The 22,472-nt window shown below is 36.1% G+C and overlaps 1 protein-coding gene across 1 annotated transcript in view; it reads left to right on the top strand.

Moving 5' to 3' along the window:
• The window catches only part of btv (dynein cytoplasmic heavy chain beethoven), a 1,245,321-nt gene that overhangs the window by 688,877 nt on the left and 533,972 nt on the right, over window positions 1-22,472 (top strand). Inside the window, exon 46 of the mRNA XM_090394552.1 lies at window positions 19,053-19,289. Coding sequence (XP_090250678.1) covers window positions 19,053-19,289 — 237 coding nt within the window. The remainder of the gene's footprint in view (window positions 1-19,052; window positions 19,290-22,472) is intronic.

Here is a 22,472-nt window from a genome sequence, read left to right as displayed (position 1 = left end):
TATTAACATTAGCAAATTAATCTTTACCACCCAACCCCACTCACATCCGAATGATGATTTAAATTTTATTATTAAAAATTTACCTCTCTCTCTTTTTTTTTATAAGGATATTGCAGAAACTGTTTTCTTTCATTTCTAGAGATAACAACTGCAGAAATAATTGTATGTTAAGATCCCTAACAGAAAATTTCAGAATAGGCCAGCATCACTTGCACGATTGTAGTTTCTACAAATTAGCAATGGAATCCACTAAGTTAACAAGGACAAGCAGTGATTGATGATATTTCTCACTTTTTAGTGAAGTAGTGCATTCTTTCTTTTGGTAAAAATGCCTCCTCTTCCACATTAACACTTCCTTTGCCAAGCTGAAAATTGGAATTTCAAGTGGTGGCCAAATTTTTTTAATTTTTTTATTTAGTTAGCGACGTCCACACGATAACGCGTGATCGGCCATTCGGTGAGAACTCGCATCGCATGATCGCACGATATCGTTCATTGCCGAGCTGAAAATTGGAATTTCGTGTAGTGGCCAACTTTTTTTTATTTAGTTAACGACGTCCACGCGATAACGCGTGATTGGCTGTTTGGTGAGAACTTGCATCGTGCGATTGGCAATGAACATGTTAAAATATGCCTTATAATTGCCAGAGTGTATCTTCTAAATTTTGTCCAGTTATGTCATCTATTTGTATTATTATTATTATTATTATTATTACCAAGACCCCAAATGAGTCGAAGTCCAGGAGGTTCTTTTATATAGCTCATCATACCATGCTTTAAACACATTCAAATTCTCTGCAGACACCACACTCTCTCAGGCAAGGCATTCCAATTGTTCACAACTCTGTATCAAAAAAACCAGGGATGACTCTGGTTCTCCCCAGATCTCCCACTATTTTTCTGTAGAACCTCTCCAGCATTGATCCTATAACAACCCCTTAATAATGTGTAGGTCTCTATCATACCCCCCCCCCCTCCTCCTCCTCCTGTCCACCTGACTCTACAAGTTGCATCTTCTCAATCTTTCCTCATATTCGACATTCCAGAGGTTAGAAATTACCTTAGTCAGTCGGCTCTGGACCCTCTCCAACATCTCTTCTTCCTCCTGAAAACCAGGTGACCAAATCTGGGCACAATAGTCCATGTGTAGCCTAATCAAAGCCTTATACAATGGAACAAGAATCTCCCTACTTCTACAAGTCAGTGTTCCTCCGAATCATTCCCAGATGCCTTTGTGTTGTCTTTACAATTTTGGCTATGTGTCTCCTAAATTTCAGATCCTTATCCACTATCACCCCAAGATCTCTTATTTTCTCCACCTCCGACAATATATTCTCACAAGCATTAATTCTACATCCCATTTTTGTTCTCCAAATTTTAAAACCTTACATTTTGCAACATTAAATTTGTATCCCTATTCTTGTGCCCAATCACTCAATTTATTCAGATCTTCTTGTAAGGCCACAACATTTTCTCTACTCTTCACTCTTTGTCCCAACTTTGCATCATCTGCAAACAACTGAATATCTCCATCCAAATCTTCACCAATATCATTAATATACAAGTTAAACAGCAACGGCCCTAAAACAGACCCCTGAGGCACACTACTAGTAACTTTCCTTTTCCTGGATATCACTCCCCCATACACAACTCGTTGATACCTATCATATAGCCAGACTCCAATGCAATGCAACAATCTAATATTCAACCCCATCCACTCTACTTTGACTATCAAGTTATCATGCAGTAATCTATCAAAAGCCTTTGCGAAATCTAAGTATATTACTGTGTATCCTTCTCCTCTGTCCATGGAAGCATTAGAAATTCTTTGTATTGAGATAACATGATAAAAAAACATGAATTCACTTACTATAATAAATTCCTGAATGTCAGTCCAAATTCCTGAAATTATTCTCATAGCATTAATGCTGTGACATATTCTTTATTTCCATTATAAAGAACTATTTTTTCTGTGTCTACTAATCCAATGTAGTGGGAGTTCACTGTACCAGATTTATGTACATCACCTACCATGTATAACATATTAGGCTTCCCATCATCATCAACAAATTCCTGACATTTAACTTCAAGGGGTGTACAGAATATGATAGTACACCTAAACCTCTTTTTATATGAATTTTTTTTACGCAAATTCAGAGTTACACGAATTGGGATATCAAAAATAATTTTTTTTACGTGATTTTTATTCACTTTTACGCGACCAACCTAAAGCCTAAGTTAGGAAAAAATCCGTAATTCAAAAAAATTCTGAGAATTTTGTAGAATTGCATTCTCGTTTCAATTAAGAAAATTCTAAATTCTTACGAATTTCATTTATTGGGAATTCAACGAATTACATAACTGACTGTGCATAAAAAAGCAGTTCTTTGCAGTTTTAATTTGGTGTTCGAGTAGACAACGCATTTTTTGCATTTGCATTTTTTAAGTGAAATCAAAATAAAAATCACGTCATAAAATTAATAATTTTGCCCTCACATGATGTTGCCAATAACCAAAAAAAAAAAAAAAAAAAGGAAGCCGTTTCTTTGGATATGAAAATTCAAATGTTAGATTGTCTTCAAACTGGGAAAAGTGCGACAGCTGTGGGTAAGCATTTTGAAGTCCATGAATCAACTGTCAGATCTATAAAGAAAAATGAAGAGGCTATTTGAAAAGAGGTATGTTCTGGTGCAAAATCAAGTGTGAAATGATCATCATACACAAGAGATGTTGTTCTAGAAAAGGCCAAAAAAGCTTTAGTGATGTGAATAGAAGATAATGTACAAAAAAGAATGCCTGTTGACGGAAATTCCATCAAGCAATCAGCATTGAGATTTTATGAACAGATTAAAAAACTGCAGCCAATACTTCATCTCAATCGAGGAAAAAATATGAATTTCATGCAAGCAATGGTTGGCTGGCTAAGTTTATTAACAGACATTCTCTTCGTAATATAAAAATTAAAGGTGAAACGGCTTCTGCTGATGAAACAGCCGCTAAAGCATTTCCACAAAAACTTGCTAAACAGACATGCTCTTCGTAATATAAAAATTAAAGGTGAAACGGCTTCTGCTGATGAAACAGCTGCTAAAGCATTTCCACAAAATCTTGCTAAAATAATTGAAGATGGAGGTTAAACTCGTGAACAAGTTTGGAATATGGATGAAACCGGCATTTTCTGGAAAAAATGCCAAACAGAATTTACGTATCAAAAATGCAAAAAACTCTTGGTGGATTCAAAGCAGCAAAGGATTTTTTGCTGCTTTGAATCCACCATAACACTCCTATTTTGTTTTCGAATGCTTTAGGAGATCGGATGTTAAAACCACTGCTCATAAATCGATCATTAAGACCACGGCCAATGAAAGGCATAGATTTTCAAAAATTTCCAGTTCATTGGATGGCCAACAAAAATGCTTGGGTAAGTAACCATTGATAGTTTCACTGAGTTGGATCCACAAATATTTTGTTCCAGAAATTAGATGTTATGACAAGGTTCTCGAATTTAAAGTGCTTTTGATTCTTGATAATGCACCCGGGCATCCTGCCATAGAACACCCAAATGTGCAATTTTTTTTTCTGCCACCCAATACCACATCATTGCTACAACCTCTAGATCAGGGTATAATTGCAACTTTTAAAATATATTATGTCAGACGAACATTTCAGTGCATTTTGAACAAGCTAAATGATGATGAAACACTGTCAGTTATGGATGTGTGGAAAAAATTTTCAGTTATGGACTTTTTTGATCAGGTTCGATTATCGTTGTTTGAATTGAGACAAGAAACAATGAATGCATGTTGGAAAGCTATTTGGCCCAGATGTGTTAAAGAGAATGCTCCTGTTCCCTTCAATCATACTACAGAATTCCCCAATATAATAAGTTTGGTATGTGAAATTGGCAGAGAAGGATTCGATTATCTTACGTCAGCAGATATTGAAGAATCATTAATTGATAAACCTCTTAGCGAAGACGAAATAGTGGAGATTGTTTCTGAGATTCCTGAAAGTGAAGAAGTTAATGATAATGATCAAGATAATCCTACTCTTTTACTGCTGATATAATTAAAGGTCTTAAATTGGCCAGTAATTTAGGCAATTATTTTGCCCGACATGATCCAAATGAAGAACATGCTGGGAAGTTTTCACACGAGCTTAAGTTGTTAATGTCTTCATACAGAGAATTATATCGCGACTTATCTAAAGCATCTACACAGCGATTAATAACTGAGTTCATGCCTAAAACTAGTGAAACATCCAGTGGTACTTTTGTTCAAAACATGACAAAAGATTTCCACAAGTCGAGGCGGAAGTCGATGACGATAATGCCATTATTACAGTCTCACAAAAACGAAAGCTTTCGCATTTATTGTCAGAAACTGATAACGAATAACATAATTTTTTATAGAATCCTTAGGAAACAACTGAAATGAATATATTTTTTAAAGTTATTACAATTCATTATATGTATGTGTGTTCTCCATGAAATGTAAATAAAAATCTTATGATCCTAACGAATTTATTGTTTGTTTTTTTCATTATTTTGCTTATATTTCAGGTTTGGAACCAATCTTCACTTTTTCTATGGAGTCAGTAGTTCTTTTTACTCGAATTCTATTTACGTGTAATTTTTAGGAACGTATCTATCGCGGAAAAAGAGATTTAGGTGTACTACATGAAATATTTACATCATTACTAACTTCCTATATACAATTTTCCTCCAAATCAATTTGTTACGTGTCAAGGCTTCAGCATTGTCAGATCTTATATTTCTATCTTCTAAGGCACTTTTTACTGCATCAATCCACCTATATCTTGGTCTTCCTCTGGGTCTTTTTCCTGCCAATCTGGCAGAGAACACTTGTTTTGCTAATCTTTCCTCCTCCTCCATCCTTTTAAGTGACCATACCACCTGAGATTAGCTCTGATAACACATTCCTGGATGCCAACAATGTCAAGTTCTTTCCTATTATCCTCGTTTTTTTTTTTATATGATATTGCCATTGGTGGCGTCTATTCGTGTGCCCCCTAATCTTTCTCAGGACTCTCATATCTGTGGTCAGATCCATAAGTTAAAACAGGTTTGAACACTGTCTTGTATACAGCTAATTTAGTGTTTTGACTAATTTCTCTCATATTCCATATAAATTTATCCAGTTGACTTCTTACCATACCATTTTGTTGAACCTGTTGTCTATTTCCATATTTAATTTAACATCTTCACTAAAAATCGTGCCTAAGTAGCTGAAATGTTTTAATAAATTTAGTTTAATCCTTTATCCAAGTGTAGCCTTCTTAAAATATCTTCAGGACTGAGGCAAGGTGGTTCATCTGTTGGCAACTCATAGCAAAGGTGGACCAAGCTCTCATCACTCCTTGTCTTAATATCTCCCATAATGCAAAGCACATCTCCTTGTGGACATGTATAATGCTATGCATTAAGGGAAGGGCCATTACCCAGACTGGTTTCGACCTTTATTGAGGTCTCATCAGTGGAAGGCAGACCGAGAAGTGGTGATACTAAGGCAGAAGCAATGTAGAGGTCATATTTACCTATATGAGTTGCCAAAGGGTGTACCATCTGATTATTAAATTACTCTGGATTTAGAGAAAGATGATGAAAGTTTATTTTGCACTTGAAGTGCAAAAAAAAAAAAAAAAAAGGATATCTTTTTCTCCAGTTTCATATCACCTCTATAATCTCTAATTCCTTTTACACCAATCTTTCCTCCATTTCTGAGCTTCTTCAACAACCTCCAAATGCCACTTTCTCAATATTTATTTTCAATGTTCTTACCAAAGTCTCTTCTCATAACTTTTGTTTAGCTATTTTACACAGTGTTTAGCTTTCTTACATTTGTCTCTGTATTCTCTAAAAGCACAAGCTGACTTATTTGTCAGGAACTTTTGATATGCTTTCTTCTTTTTCTTCAATGCCTGTTTAACTTCCTGTGTCCACCAAGGAGTTCTGATTTTTCTATCCTTTCAGTCAACCTCATCACATGCCTCTCTGGCAAAATCAATCAATGTTTCCTTCAGAGCTTGCTGCTGAATCTCCAAGGTTTGATTCCTGTTCTCAAACTCTCATTTTTTCTTGAATGATGTTTGTGTATTTTAGTTTACCATTCACATCTGAGAGCTGCTCAACTTTTATTCGCTTTAAAACTTGCTAGCATGTTCTTCTTTTCAGTATGAAATTTGATTTTATCCTCTCAAGACTAAATGGTGATCACTTCCAATTTCAAATCCTCTGTACCCTCTAGTGTCCTACACCAGAGAGAAAACATCACTATCAACAATGACATAGTCAATGAGACTTTTCTTATTCCTTGCATCTTCTCTCCATGGCAATTTGTGCACATTTTTATGTTGGAACATAGTATTGGTAATAACATTTCCATGTCCTGAGCAGAAATCCAACAAGTATTTGCCATTATTATTAGCTTTGCTCTTTTCTCCAAATTTTCCAAAATATTTTTGTATGTCTGACAATCATTTCCTACTCTGCTATTTAGATCCCGGACAAGGACCAACTTTTCATTTTTCATTGTGTCAGTTGCTTTCTCTAAAGCCTCAAAAAATTCCTCCACTTCTACCTTAGTAGAACCTTCTGTGGGACCATAGGCACATGTAAGTCTCATTGTCCAATTCCCCCATTCTGATATTTGTCCACATCACTCTACTTGAAATTGCTTGCCATTCAAGAAGATTAGTCTCATATTTAGTGTTGAGTACTATGACTACTCCTTCTTTTCCTTGTTTGTCATTGCCTGAATATAACATTTGTATTTATTGCTCAGAAAAATCTCATCAGTTTTTGTCTTTTTTTTTTCAGTCACCTCTATTATATTGATCTAGTACTTATCCAATTCCTCAGCTAGCTTCATTTCTTTGCCATTCATTTCTCTTATGTTGATAGTACTGATCTTGAACTCTGATGATGTTGAGTTGGAGCGTATTTTAGGGTATGTTCAGTAGCTGACTTTTCGCTGTTTGCCCTGGTTCTCTTTGTTTAGCTGGGCGATGTCCCAGCTGGCATGAAATTCTGTTATGTTGTACCATCATTTAATATTGTGGTTTAACCAATAATGATATAATTTGGTCAGCTAAATTCCAAATTGTTAGCCCATCCTCGTTTGTTCAGTATCCAGGTAGATACCTAACAAAGTGCACCATGAGAAGGTGAAGATTGGACATTAGGTCAGAAGCCCTGGTCGGTTCTCTGCATTCCTTTAAAGGCTATGTGGAGGTCTACTCTCAGTTATACAGCTTTGGCCCTTATGCACCCCGGCTTCCCATAATTCCTAATAAAATCACTGTTGATATTGTATGTCCGTGGCATATATATGGTTTTCTTCTTTGAATCAGTCTCACAGTGGAAAGGAGAAAGCGATCGAGAAAGAAAGCAGAATCTGTATCATATTCATGCTCTCTTTCTCTCTCTCTCTGTGTGTGTGTGTGTGTGCGTGTGCGTGCGTGCGTGCGTGCGTGCATGAGAGAGAGAGAGAGAGAGTGAGTGCACGAATATGCATATATGTGTGCCTGCAATAACTATCTGAATCTAACAGTGTTAAGATATTAAAAAATCTTAATATCTAAATCTAGGGGAGAAATTAAAAGTCTCTCCCCTAGTGAGAGACTTGCAATTAACAAGGACATTGTCATCTTAAAGGCTGATAAGGGGAATGCAACTGTAGTTCTAGATAAAATAGACTACCGAGAAAAAATTTAGATTCAGATAGTTATTCGGAAATTGAGAGAGATCCAACAAGAGAAATACACAATAGAACCAATAATCTCCTACAAAAGACCACAGAAATTCCACAGAATACACAGCTCTCCATCCGCTCTTTACACCCCCTCATTCCAAGGTTATATGGTTTCCCGAAGGTACACAAAGAAAACTATCCACTGAGACCTATAGTAGACAGCATTGACTCATCCACATACAGGTTATCCAAATATTTGGCGTCATCGTTAAAATCTTATGCGGGAAAATCTTTTTATATTAAAAACTCAACAGATTTTGTCTCTAAAATAAAGGACCTAAAACTAAAATCTTCTGACATCATGGTGAGCTTTGACGTGGTAGCACTCTTTACCAACGTTCCGACACAGGACGTTCTCCATATTTTAAAAAACAAGATTTCAATTAAAATGTTCTCTCTGTTATCTCACTGTGTGAACTCTGGCTATTTTGAATTCGAAGGTAAACTATACAAACAGGTCAAAGGATTAGTTATGGGAAGCCCCCTCTCTCCTGTGTTAGCCAACATTTTTTTTGAGGAATTTGAACAAAAAGAAATCTCCTCTTTTACTTTAAAACCGAAAATTTGGCTTAGATATGTGGATGATAGATTCCTCATATGGGAGCATGGTACTGAGTATCTTCACAAGTTTCGCGACCACTTAAACAACCGCCATCAAGATATAAAATTGACTATGGAGATTGAAGAAAATAGTTCCATCTGTTTCCTAGATGTTAAACTCACCAAGATGCCTGAATCAATTAAAGTCTCTATATTTAGAAAGCCAACTCATACAGACAGATATTTGCATGCGTCATCCCATCACCATCCAGTGCAAAAGTTGGGTATTATATCAACTCTAGCGAATTGTGCAAGATCTGTACTCTCAGATGAAGAAGAACTGAAAAAGGAACTACAACATCTTAAATGGACCTTTAAAAACAATGGCTACTCTCTAAAAAATATTAACAACCAATTATCCCACCGTCAACGTAGCAACGTAGAGACACAGGACGACTCCAAAGGTCATATCGTCTTGCCATATATCAGCACACTATCCAAAAAGCTGAGTAGAATTCTAAAGAAGTTTAACATAAAAACATGCTTCTCGACTATGCCAAAAATAAGATCACGCTTCAACAACTGTAAACAACCTCACAACCTTCTACAATTCCCAGGTGTATACAAGGTCACTTGTTAATGCGGAAAGCCTTACTATGGGCAGACAGAGAAATCTATCTTACTACGTCTCGAAGAGCACCAGCGAGACATTGCTTATAAAAGAACCAGAGCAACTGCTCTGTCAAGCCCTGTCCTGTTTTCAATAAACACGAACAACGAAAGCCACCAACATGAAATAAACTGGACATCAACTTCAAACCTACACATCTGCCATGATGAAGTAGAGCGCCGCATTGTCGAGTCAAAAGAAATCACCTTGGACCCTTTTCACATGAATAACAATCTTAGCTATAATTTGCCTGACTCTTTCAACTCTACTATTAGATACTGGAGATCGCGTGATTCCACACACGCACAGGTGTACAACAATAGAACTTTAACTCGGACTGTAGTTCAAGCTCATAATAACTGTAATTTACAGTCGAATATTATGGCTTTATAATTGTATAGCTTTAGAGTGTGTCAATGTTAATTTCGTGTCTTTTAATATCTTTCTATGTTCTTATTGCCTGATTAAGTTGTTCTTGACGAAACATGTTGCGTTTTTTCAAATAAATGTCATTGTGTTATAATTCTCGGGTTTTAAGTCAGTTAATTTAGAAAAATGAACATATCCCAACCCCGAGTTAATAGTACTAATCATCATATATATATATATATATATACACACATACATCAATGCTAGTGTCCTATTATTAGTGTTATCTGTGTTGTGGAAATACATTGGGCGCAACAACAAATATCTATCTATATACATATATTAACATCATGATTATACTTGTACATTCCACCCAGTTGGTATGGAATGGTTTCTAACACTAGCTGAAGATTGGCTAGAGTCCTGACTTATATTGGATCTTATATATTAGGTAGGCTGAATGTGTGCCATCCAGATCCTTGGAAATTTCATGCCATCTTTGTTGTTGATATTTGGGTGGTTTATCAGGATTTCACAGGCTTCCTTAAATTTCCTTTCATATCAGGTTTTTGTGTGGTGTAAAGAGTGGGTGTTTTTCCAGTTGATTTGGTGTAAGGTGTTGAGCATGTGGTCTGAGAGGCCTGCTTCACCATAATGGTTATATTTAATGTATCTAATGTGTTCTAATAGGGATTGTCCATCCTGTTTCACCAATGTACGCTAAGTTACAGGTGCAGCAGATGCAATAGACTCCAGGATGTGCTAATATGAGGAGAGGATCCTTAGAGGAGCTGAATATGGTTTTAAGTTTAGTGGGTGGTTTAAAGGTGGCATTGATTATTTATGAATGTGTCGCTGATGATTTTTAGTTCTTGTTTCCAGGGCTTGCTGGATAGAGCAAATTGTTGTAGTTTTGTTTTTAATTGTTAGTTGTAGCTTCTTTTTTTTTTTTTCCCACCAGAGGTCAGGCCAACAATTGTTGTAGCGGTTGGTCAGTATCTTTAACAAACCAGTTGGATTGTAGTGTAGCTTGTTCTCTGTGTATAGTTGTATGCTCCAGAAGATGACCTTGACATAAAGGTCAAAACGTCAAATGTAGATTTTAGTTATATTAAACTAAAGTTTTTATTCAAACACGTAGTTGTCTCCATAATTTTCAGAAATGCATAAGTAACAGATCTTGGTGATATTTCCATGATTTCTCAGCTATTTGTGATAAGGTGAAAATCTGATCTTGACAACCTTTATTTGGCCCAGCTTATTCTTTTTCAGTTTCTCTTCACAATCTTTCTCAGTCTCTTTTCAGGTATGCTTGCATAAATCTTATCTGGAACACTTACTAGAGAAATTTCTCTTTAATTCTCACATTCAGCTGTATTCCCTTTTTTAGAGATGGGTACCATAAAAGAGTGCTATTCCAATCACTGGGAATTAGACCTTCTTTCCAGGCCTTCTGAATTATGCAGTGTAGCCACTGCAGAACATTTATACCTCCATACTTAAGCATTTCTAGTCAAATAGCATCTACTCCAGTTTCCTTTCCACATTTTAAGATTTTGATCGATTTTCTACATCAAGTATTGATATGCACTCCTCATTGCTTTCCTCTTAAAATTTCTAGTATGGTTCTGTCACCATTTTTCTTGTTTTGCTTAACTGTCTTTCAAACTAATTATTCCAGACATCTAGGACATCCTTATCTTCAGTTTTCATATCACCTTTGTTATCTTTGATTCCCTCTACAATACTCTTTTTCCTCATTTCTGAACTTTTTCAATAGCCTCAAGAGCATTTTGCCGCCTTCCTGATATTTATTTTCTATATTCTTACTTAAGTCTTCCCATGACTTATGTTTAGCTACTTTTACACAAAGCTTAGTTCTCTTACATTTTTCTCTGTATTCTTTTAGGGCATCTACCAACTTATTTACTAGTAACTTTTGGCATGCTTTCTTCTTTTCCAGAACTGTTTCTTTAACTACTTGTGTCTAGCATGGACAATGTCTTTTTCAGAGTTTGTCACTAAGACTTCATTATTTAGTTCTTCGTTTCAATCTATTTCATTTTTTCTTCAGTAATGTTTGTATTGTCGAGTCTTCTGTTTGCCTGTAAAAGCTGCTCAACTTTAATTCTTTTTAAAAATTTCTTGCATACTGATCTTTTCAATGTGATATTCATATTTATCCTGCTTAGCACTAAGTAATGGCCACTTCCAATTTCAAATCCTCTGTACATTCTTGTTATACTGAACCAGCTGTGAAGGTATCACTATTAACAGTGATTTAGTCTAATGAGGCTTTTCTTACTTCTCTCTCCACTTGAACTTGTGCACAGCTTTATGTTGGAACATGGTATTAGTAATGACTAGTCCATGGCCTGAGCAGAAGTCCAGTAAATACTTACCGTTGTTATTCGTTTTGCTCTTTTCTCCAAATTTTCCTAAAACATTCCTGTATGCCTGGTGAGATTCATTTCTTACTCTGCTGTTCAGATCGCCAACATGGACCATTTTTTCCATTTTCTTTATGCCAGCTGCTTGTTTTAATGATTTTAAAAATTCCTCCACTTCTTAGAAGAACCTTCTGTGGGAACTTATATCATATAGTTGACATTTCTCACAAATTTGGATTTAATTTGTTTATTATTAAGCTAAAATTTAAAAATATCTATTTCATTTTATGGATTTGGGAAACATTTCATCTGATTATCATGCTTTAATTCAGTGCTTATTGTTTTCATAATCCTTAACTTTGTTTGCTTACACTTGGATAAAATTTATTTATTTCAAAATCCTCTTGATTATGAAAACAGTAATTGGGTGTCATGCTAGATTTTTTCTTAAAATTTTAAGCATAAACTTTATTTTGCAATTATCCCTAAACTTTAATTGTTTTGATATGCTTATGCCAGTACAGACATCACCATATGTTATATCCAGTCTGTGTTAGATGGATGCATTTTAACAAAGCTTTCAATATATGGTATTATCAATTTTTAAATTTTTTGTAGAATTTTATTTGTAAAATAAGCAATTTGCAAATTGCCTTTATGATACAAAAAAATCTTAAATGTAATTCTGTTGATTTCAAGTTTTATATATATATATATATATATATATATATATACACATATATATATATATTTCTGCACTCAATGAGCACATTATATCACCACGTTTTCTGCAGCTGAAAATTTGAAAGTGCCTCAATAGCGCATTTGGAAAAACTACGGTACATTGTGTCCTTTGATTGGAAAAGACCTGGTTCGATTCTCATTGTGACGAGAGGAATCTTTATATGGGTTTTTCAGCTGAAAGTGAGTTAGCCAATCTCATATGGGTGTTGCAGGGTTTTTTTCATCCAGTATGCAGACAAATTGGCCTTTAGAACAACAATTTACAGACAAAAAAATACTAATAGTGGTGTGGTGAGCAGTAGATGGCATTGGTGTAGATGATAGAGACTGAGAGGTAGAGTAGGTGCTCTCCATCGATGAGTCTTTGAACTCCTTGGAGGTGTTACGAAAAAAATAATAATAATTTTATTTTTTTCTGTGCATGGTAATTTTCATTCCATTTGTGTCTAATTACACTAATTACAACTAAATATAGTACATAGACTTAATTGTTTCTATACTGTATTTAATGACAGAATAAAACTTCTACTTTGTTGTGTAATATTATGTTTGTAGGAAAGAACATTTTCATTCCAGCATTCAGAAAGAATAGGTGTAGTGAGTGAAAATTCATTTATTTCAGTGAATAATAATTAATCCTGCCCCCCCCCCACTCCTTGATCATCATTTGTAGTCCTTTTACAAGCAAATGACGAAAAACATGGTGACCAAGACTTTGTTGAAAAACTATAATGTAAGGGAATTCGTCCAGTGTGACGTGTGATATGTATGCATTCCCAAAAGAGGCTGGAGTTTGGATAGATAATGATAGTGGTGGGAGACTGTGCCGAAAGTGTAAGGAAAGTGAGGAATTGAAGTGTGGGTCAGGCCGTGAGATAGTTGTAGAAGAAAATCAGAATGTGAGAGAAAAAGACAGTAAATTGTGATGTTGTACAAGATAGCAATGAAAGCAGCGATGAAAGAGAGAGTGGAAGTAATTATACTAAGAGAGAAAATGGTTTGAATGATGAAAAAAATGAGTAATTAGCTGTAATGAGTGAGATCGCATGGTTATGCGGAGTAATACATAGGGCGAAGTGACAGTTGGAGAGACTGCAAAACTCTTTCCCGAGTCGAAGTGTAAGAGAGAAAATGGTTTGAATGATGAAAACAATGAGAAATTAGTTGTAATGAGTGAGATCACATGGTTATGCAGAGTAATACATAGGGCAAAGCGGCAGTTGGAGAAACTGCACAACTCTTTCCTGAGTGCCCCGGCAAGCGGAAATAAACAAGTGTACGAAAGGAATAATAATAAGTGTATGATTGGGAGTGTTTTTCAGAAATGAAGGAAAGAGTGTTATACAGTGACTTGTTAGTAAGAGGTGTGATAGATGAGAATTTGACTAAATTGTACTTACTGGGTGCAAAAATTAAGGATGTAAGTGAGAGTATTAGTGCACAGAGGCTGAGGGTGAAAGAAATGATAGTCGTAGTGGGAACAAATGACTTGAAAGGAGATAAATTTGATATGAGAGGGGACGTGAAGGAATTATTAGAGGTAGTGAAAGAAAAGAGTGACAGTGTTAGGATAGTGAGTCTGTTGCCACGGTATGACAGAGAAGAGTTTAGAAGGAGGGTCATAATCGCAAATGACTTTATGCACACGTTATGCAGATGGTGTGGTGTGGAGTTTGATGGATGTCTGGAGTGAGTTTGATGGATGAAAGGATTTGTATTAGATGGATGACTTATTTGAATGGATTTGGTGTGTGAAGTATGAAAAAAGTGTTGCTGAGTGAAGTGAGACTGGATGTGCAAAATCAGGGAAATTAGAACTATTAAGGAGGGGGTGGAAGTGGATATGCAGACATCAGTGAGGCAGTTGAGTGTAAGAATGTTTATAATGTGCCCGAGCCAGTACGAAGACAAGAAATCAGAATGGAATAGTTAGTATAACACATCAAGATAGGGGTGGGACAAATGGACCTCTGCATTTCATGTATACTAATGCCAGGAGTATTATGAATAAGAAGGAAGAATTTTTGGCCTTGGTTGGCTCTTCCTGGCCACAGATAATTGGCATTAGTGAAACATGCTGACCAAAGATGATATAGTTAGTGGGATAGAATGTGTAGGATATAGTGTGTTCAGGAGGGACAGAATGAGAGAATAAAATGGGGGCAGGAGTGTTATTGATGATAGCTGATGAACTGCAACCAAGGAGAATAGAAGTTGTATTGCAGGATAGTGAAAGGAGCTCATTTGAGGCTATTTGGTGTGAGATTGAGACTAACGGAACAAAATGTACAGTTGGGTGCTGTTATAGACCAGGTGATGGAATACATGGTGGAGATAGTATGCATAGGCAAATTGAGGAAATGAGTGGAAGGAGGGTAATTATTATGGGGGATTTCAACTATAGTAACATTGATTGGAAGGAGGAGAGGACACTTGTGAGAAAGGAACTGGATTTTATTCAGTTACTGAGGGATAACTATCTGAGACAGCATGTAATGGAAAATACTAGGGGGTTTGAGATTGCTTGACCTAGTAATAGCATCTGAGAATGTGACTGTAATGAATATGGCCATGTTGCCACCTATTAGTGAGAGTGATCATAGGGTCTTGACCTGGGAGGTGGCTAAAGGTGTGAAATTTTCAATTAAGACAGGGTACATGTGAAATTACCGTGCTGGCAAGTATGACAAGCTTAGGAGATTGCTTGGTTCAGTGCCATGGCAGGTAAAACTGCAAGGGTTGGATGTTGATAGGGCATGGGAAGTAGTCAAGGAGCATTTGCAGGAGGTTATGGCGGACTGTATACCTAGAGTTCGAATAGTAAATCAAGTAGGGGATTAAATGGATGAATAACACCATTAAACTTGAGTTGCAAAAAAAAGAAACAACTGTGGAAGGAATTTAAGGAGAAAGGTGACCTGCAGGCACATGAATGGTATAAAGTGCAAGCCAGAAGGGTAACGAGTGTGGTGAGAAAGGCAAAAACAGATTATGAAAGGAAATTAGCCATGAAAACTAAAGAGAATCCCAAACAGTTTTTTCAATATGCTGCTAGTAAAAGAAACACTGTACATGGCAAAATGATTTTAAGGAATGCTGATGGTAGTGAGGTCACCGAATCAGTCGATATAGTGGAATTACTGAGTGAGCACTTTGCAAGAGTATATCATACAGGTGGTGACGTTGAAGGAATGAAGGAACCATTAGTTTATATGGGAATTGTGGTGAATGAAGTGGAGGTGAATAGTCTATTACAGAACATTAATGTGAATACATCTGTGGAATTGGATGGTATATCAACATGGGTATTACATGAAGCGGCTAAAGAATTGTCAGTGCCCTTAACCTTATTATTTAATCTGAGTCTCGGGTCTGGTTTAGTCCTGAAGGGATGGAAAGAGGGGAAAAATAGTTCCACTGCATAAAGGAGGATCCAAGACTACTGTTGCAAATTACCGACTGATCAGCATATCAAGAGTCGTTGTCAAGGTCTTGGAGAAAGTAGCCAAGGGTAAAATACAGGAATGGATTGATGAAAATGAGATACTGTATTGGGATCAGCATGGCTTTGTGAAGGGTAGATCATGCCTCAGTAACTTGCTCAAGTTTTATAACACAGTGACGGCTGAACCGGATAAGGGTAATGGGTTTACAGTGATACTGCTGGATCTGTCTAAAGCCTTTGACAGGAAGTCTAATCCGTAAACTGCAACATATGGGAATGGATATAGGGTTGATGAGATGGATAGGAGGGTCTTTGATGGAGAGATACAAGAGAGTAGTTTACTTAGGAGTAGAGTCCAGAAGATGGCCTGTGACTAGTGGTGTGCTGCAGGTTATGTTCTTGAACCACTGTTGTTTAATTTGTTCGTTAACGATATAGGGAAGGATCTGAGAGGAACAGTTCATTTGTTCGCTGATGATGCTAAGTTGGGTAGGGCAATAGTGAATGCAGAAGATGTCAAAATTTTGCAAGATGATTTGGATAGATTGGAGGTATGGGCTAAGGAGAATGGATGTCACTTTAATGTGGCAAAATGTAAGGTTATGCATTTTGAGGTGAAAAGATTAGCAGCAGCAGGTCTATGGAATGAACGTTATTAAAACAGGTTGAAGATTTGTGGGTTATAGAAATTGGTTTAGAGGATATTTTTGTGAACAGAACTGGTTGTGGGAGGATTAGGGGACATCCATGGAAGCTGGGCAAGAGTGTGGTTAGTAAGGGAGTTAGAGCTGAGTTTTTTAATTTTAGAGTGGTGAATGAGTGAAATAATCTGCTGGAGTCTGTTGTGGGTGCTATGACAGTGAATGAGTTCAAGGCAAAGTATGATAGATACTGTGTGAATGTCGAATAGTTGTGATGGACGTGATGTTTAGGGCCTCCTTCAATGAGTCTAAGGACTCCTTAGAGTCGCCATAATAATAATAATTATGTCAGAAATTTATTACTGTATAAAAGTAGTGTACATTGATCAGATTCATTACTGAATAAAAGAAATTCTTAGAAAATAAAAAACAAAATAGAAATTAAAAAATAGAAATAAATACACATAATAAGCTCGCGCACGCACACACACACACACACACACACAAAAAAAAGAAAAAAACAGATGATTTGCCTGCTTAGAAGATCTTTATAAATGCACACATAATTCATTCCATTCCCAGATAAATCATCTGATCAAAATTATTTGTTCATCAATGTTAATTTAGACATTTACCAAGCTATCATGTTGGAGGCTTAATGGATTGTATACAGCACCCAGAAAGGATTAAAACAGAATTTAATTCTTCCTATATTTCGTCTCAGTCAATGAGATATCTTCAGAGATTACGAAGTCAGCTAAATTACATTAGAAAAAACTAATGTAACATAAATACAAATAACAAACAAAACTATGCCCAACCACGTGGGTGACACTAAAGTCCTATCTTGGTGGAGCGCCCTCTAAGGGCAGGTGTAGGTGGCCTGGAATGTAAAGTGGGACATCTGGTGATAAGCATTTCCCAAATCTTAGGAAGCTTAATGCAACCATATTTGTTAAGATTTGGTTGATTCCTGAGAGCTGCTGCTGATTCTAAGAATAGTCTCTCTCTTTTGAATTTGCTGTGGTGGAGCATGGTGGTTTTTTCCCATAAGATCCTGTGAGTTGTATCCAAGACATGGTCAGTGAGGCCTGACTGACCATAGTCGTGGTTGCAGATGTATGACTTATATTCTTCCAGGTGGATAATAGCTGATCTGCCTGCCTGTCCAAAGCACCTCAGTTTACAGAAACAGGGTACTTTATAGACTCTAGGCACTGAGAGAGGAGGGAGCTGATCTTTTTGTATTTATGTTATATTAGTTTTTTTGTAATCCCTGAAGATGTCTCATTGACTGAAACGAAATATAGGAAGAAGTAAATTCTGTTTTAATCCTTTCTGAGTGCTGTATACAATCCATTAAGCCTCCAACATGATGCCCTCACAGCACTTAAGCCTCTACACACGGATTTACCAAGCTACCAATGTATATGCGTGTTGTTCATCATTAGTTAGTTACTTATATTTTACGAATAAATCTCTCTCTCTCCCTCTCCCATTAAGTTTTTAATTATGTGTATCATAAATGTTAGCATGCATGTGCATACATTTTAGGATGACATAATTCATTTCTCCTCGTAGCAACTTATTGACACATATAGCACCAGAACTGTAAATTAATAATTTATTTTTCTCTAATGAAAGTATTTCTGTTCACACCTATATCCCCTTCCTTTCTATGTGCCAGTTATTGCTGTGAATTTTTATTCATAACTCATTAAACCTCACATATTTACACCTTTTAGTAATTAAAATATCATCATCATTATGTGTTGTCTCCATACAGGAAGCTGACTACCGTGATGTGACTCACAATTGACTAAGTATGTAAGGATAATATGGTGAGGATCCTAATTAAATATACCAACCATATATATATATATAGGATTCACTTTAATTAATGGTTTTTAATATATCCAGAAACAAACATGTTAGTTCCCGCCCTCCCTCCCTCCCACACACACACACACACTGTTGTGGTTTAATTTGTCACACATACACACAAAACAGTATCTGGCTTGTCTGCCAAGTACAAAACAGGTTGTATGAGTCCATTTCCAGTCAAAAGATGCAATGTACCGTCATTCTTCCAGTGTGCTATGGAGACTCTTCAAAAGATGAATCAGAATAATGAAGTCATAAATCATGTGTGTATTTGCTTTCTCTCAGTTGCCGCTGAAGTATATGATATCTCACATCCTAACCCCTAGTTCAAGTACAATACAGCATGAGAAATTTGTCATTGTGATCAGATTAAATTAGCAAATTTGCCAGCATAATAAAAAGGTGAAATAATACATTAAATAATTCAGTATCTGACCACTGGATAGATAACGAGTGATTTACTGTATATTTATATGTTGTTATTTGGTATGATATTTGATATGGTACCGTTTCGATAAGGGATTCGTTTATTTTTTTTTTTAATTGGCACTCATTTATTATTTCTGTTTTTCATTGAGTTTTATTTATTATTTTTAGCACATGAGGTACGAGAAGTGAATATTGTTGTCTGTCAAGAGGTTCTTGATAATATGGCCAGAGTTGACCGTGTTTTAACCCATCCTGGAGGATCTTTGCTTATGGCAGGAATCAGTGGTGTTGGACGCCGATTAGCTGTCAGTGTAATTTGCTATATGCACCAGTTTGTTCTTTTTTCTCCAAAAGTGCATAGGAATTATGGAATAAAACATTTCAAAAACGACCTAAAATCGGTAAGTTAGAAAAGCATCCAAAAATATAAATTACTTGCAGTTTTCTTGCAATTCTGTGTACATTTATTGATTGATTGATCACTATTTTTATCGTAAGTTTCTCAGCATAATTTAGGAAAATTTATATACAATACCTGAATAATGATTTGGGGTGCTTAAGGGTCAAGCTGTATAACTGAGAGGAGACCTCCACTTAGCCTTTAAAGGAATGCGGAGAACCGACCAGGGCTTCTGACCTAATGTCCAATACTCACCTTCTTGTGGTGCATCCTGTTGGGTGTTTACCTGGATACTGAAGGAACGAGGATGGGCTGGCAATTTGGGATTTAACCGACCAAATTGTATTCTTATTGGCTTAAACCAAAATACAAAATGATGGTACAACATGACAAAATTTCATGCCAGCTGCGGCATCGCCCAGTTAAGCAAGGCCTCCGTTGTTTTTGCCAGGGGACCACGAAACCAGGAAACAGCGAAAAGTCAGCTATTGGAACAAATCTGAAAACACACTCCAACTCAACATCACCAGAGTTAAAGATCGGTATACTATCAACATAAGAAACCTGAATGTCAAAGAAATGGAGCTAGATGAGGAATTAGATAAGTACCAGATCGACATAATAGGGATGACTGAAACAAAAAAGACCAAAACTGGTGAGATCTTTCTGAGCAATAAATACAAAATGTTATATTCAGGCAATAACAATCAAGGAAAAGAAGGAGTAGCCATAGTATTCTGCACAAAATATGAGGCTAATATTCTTGAATGGAAGGCAGTCTCAAGTAGAGTGATGTGGGCAAATATGAGAATGGGTAACTGCACAATAAGACTTATTTGTGCCTATGGTCCCATAGAAGGTTCTACTAAGGTAGACGGGGAAGAATTTTTTAATGCTTTAGAGAAAGCAACCGACACAATGAAAAAGGAAAAGTTGGTCCTTGTTGGGGATCTAAATAGTAGAGTAGGAAACGATTGTCAGACATACAAAAATATATTGGAAAAATTTGGAGAAAAAACCAAAGCTAATAATAATGGCAAATGCCTGTTGGATTTCTGCTTAGGACATGGACTGGTTATTACTAACACCATATTCCAACACAAAAATGTGCACAAATTCACATGGAGAGAAGAAGCAGTGAAGGAAAAGAAGAAAGCATATCAAAAATTCCTGGCAAATAAGTCAGCTTTTGCTCTTAGAGAATACAGAGACAAATTTAAGAAAGCTAAACACTATGTAAACCTAGCTAAACAAAAGTCATGAGTGGACTTTGGCAAGAACATAGAAAATAAGCATCAAGAAAGTGGCAAAATATTCTGGAGGCTGTTGAAGAAGCTTAGGAATGGAGGAAATAGTGCTGTAAAAAAAGGAGTTAGAGATGATAAAGATGACATGAAAACAGGAGAAAAAGATATCCTTGAAGTATGGAGTAATTATTTCGAGAAATTGCTAAATGTAACAAGCAGTGATAGCACAGTGATAAAAACACTCAACAGACATACCATCAGGAATACATATCCATACTTGAAGTAGAAAAAACCATTAAAGGCTTTAAATGTGGAAAGTCAGCAGGAGCAGATGATATTCGACCAGAAATGCTAAAGTATGGTGGTATATAAGTTTTGCAGTGGCTACAATGTATAGTTCTGAAGGCCTGGAGAGAGAGGGACGAATTCCTGATGATTGGAGTAGAGCTCTCATAGTACCCATATAAAAAGGGAAATAAAACTGAATGTGATAATTACAGAGGTATTTCCCTATTGAGTGTTCCTGGCAAGATATATGCAAGTATACTCGAGAAATGGTTGAGAAGAATTGTGGAAAAAAGCTTGTGAAGAACAAGCTGGATTCAGGCCAAATAGAGGCTGTCAGGATCAGATCTTCACTTTATGACAAATAGTTGAGGAAGCATGTGAATATAACAAAGATCTCTATTTAAGTTTTGTCGATTTGGAAAAGGCATATGACAAGGTGCCAAGAGAGAGAGAAGCTATTCAATGCTCTATCGTTATATGGTGTCAATGGGGCATTATATCGAGCAATACTTTAGTCTTTATTTGAGTTGTAAGTCAGTAGTTAGAATTGAAGGAAGTACAAGAAGATAGTTTAATGTTAAATCTAGTGTGAGACAGGGATGTACATTATCCCCTCTGTTATTCATTATCTATATGGATCACATTATGAAGGAAAGTGGTATTAGACATGATATCAAAATTGGAGATGTTACTGTCAACTCTTTGCTTTATGTGGACAATGTTATACTTATCAATAAATCCACTACAAGTCTGAAACATTCCCTGGCTAAATTGAATAACTGTTGTAATAGATATGGTATGAAGGTCAGCAATAAAAAGACAAAGACAATGAAAATAGGCAGAATCATTGAAAATGTCAACTGCATTGTGAACAGAGAACCTATGGAACAAGTAAAACATTTCACCTACTTAGGCACGATTTTTAGTGAAGATGGTAAATTAAATATGGAAATAGACAACAGAATTAACAAAGCTGGTATGGTAGGAAGTCAATTGAATAAATTCATATGGAATAAGAGAGAAATTAGTCAAAACACCAAATTAGCTATATACAAGACCGTGTTCAAACCAGTTTTAACTTATGGATCTGAGAGCTGGGTCAGAAGTGAAACACTTGACCAAAGACTAGAGACTGAAGATATGAAAATCCTGAGAAAGATTAGAGGTGTGAACAGATGACAGCAATGGCAATATCATATTAAAAACGAGGATATTAGGAAAGAACTTCCAGGAATGCATTAGCAGAGCTAATCTCAGGTGGTATGGTCACTTAAACAGAATGGGCAAAGAAATATTAGCAAAACTAGTGTTCTCTGCCTGGTTGGCAGGAAAAAGACCCACAGGAAGACCAAGATATAGGATTGATATGGTGCAAAGTGCCTTAGACGACAGAAATATATCTAATCCAATCTAATATCCAATCTGATAATAAGTCTTGACAAGTAACAGACTGATCTGGAGGAAAATTGTAGATAGGAAGTTAGTAATGATGTAAATTTTTCATGTAGTACTATCATATCCTGTACACCCCCTTGAGGGTATGGCAAGAATTTGATGATGATGTTGAATAATGATTTGGAAATTTATAGAATTTTTAATTATTTACATTAATGTATTTAATAATATAATTAACTGATAGCTTTAATGGAACAT

Source organism: Typopeltis vanoorti, chromosome 6 (genome assembly GCF_054136105.1).
Source record: "Typopeltis vanoorti isolate ZY-2024b chromosome 6, IOZ_Tvanoo_1.0, whole genome shotgun sequence".
Taxonomy (NCBI): Eukaryota; Metazoa; Arthropoda; class Arachnida; order Uropygi; family Thelyphonidae; genus Typopeltis; species Typopeltis vanoorti.
This window is presented reverse-complemented; position numbering and strand designations above follow the sequence as displayed.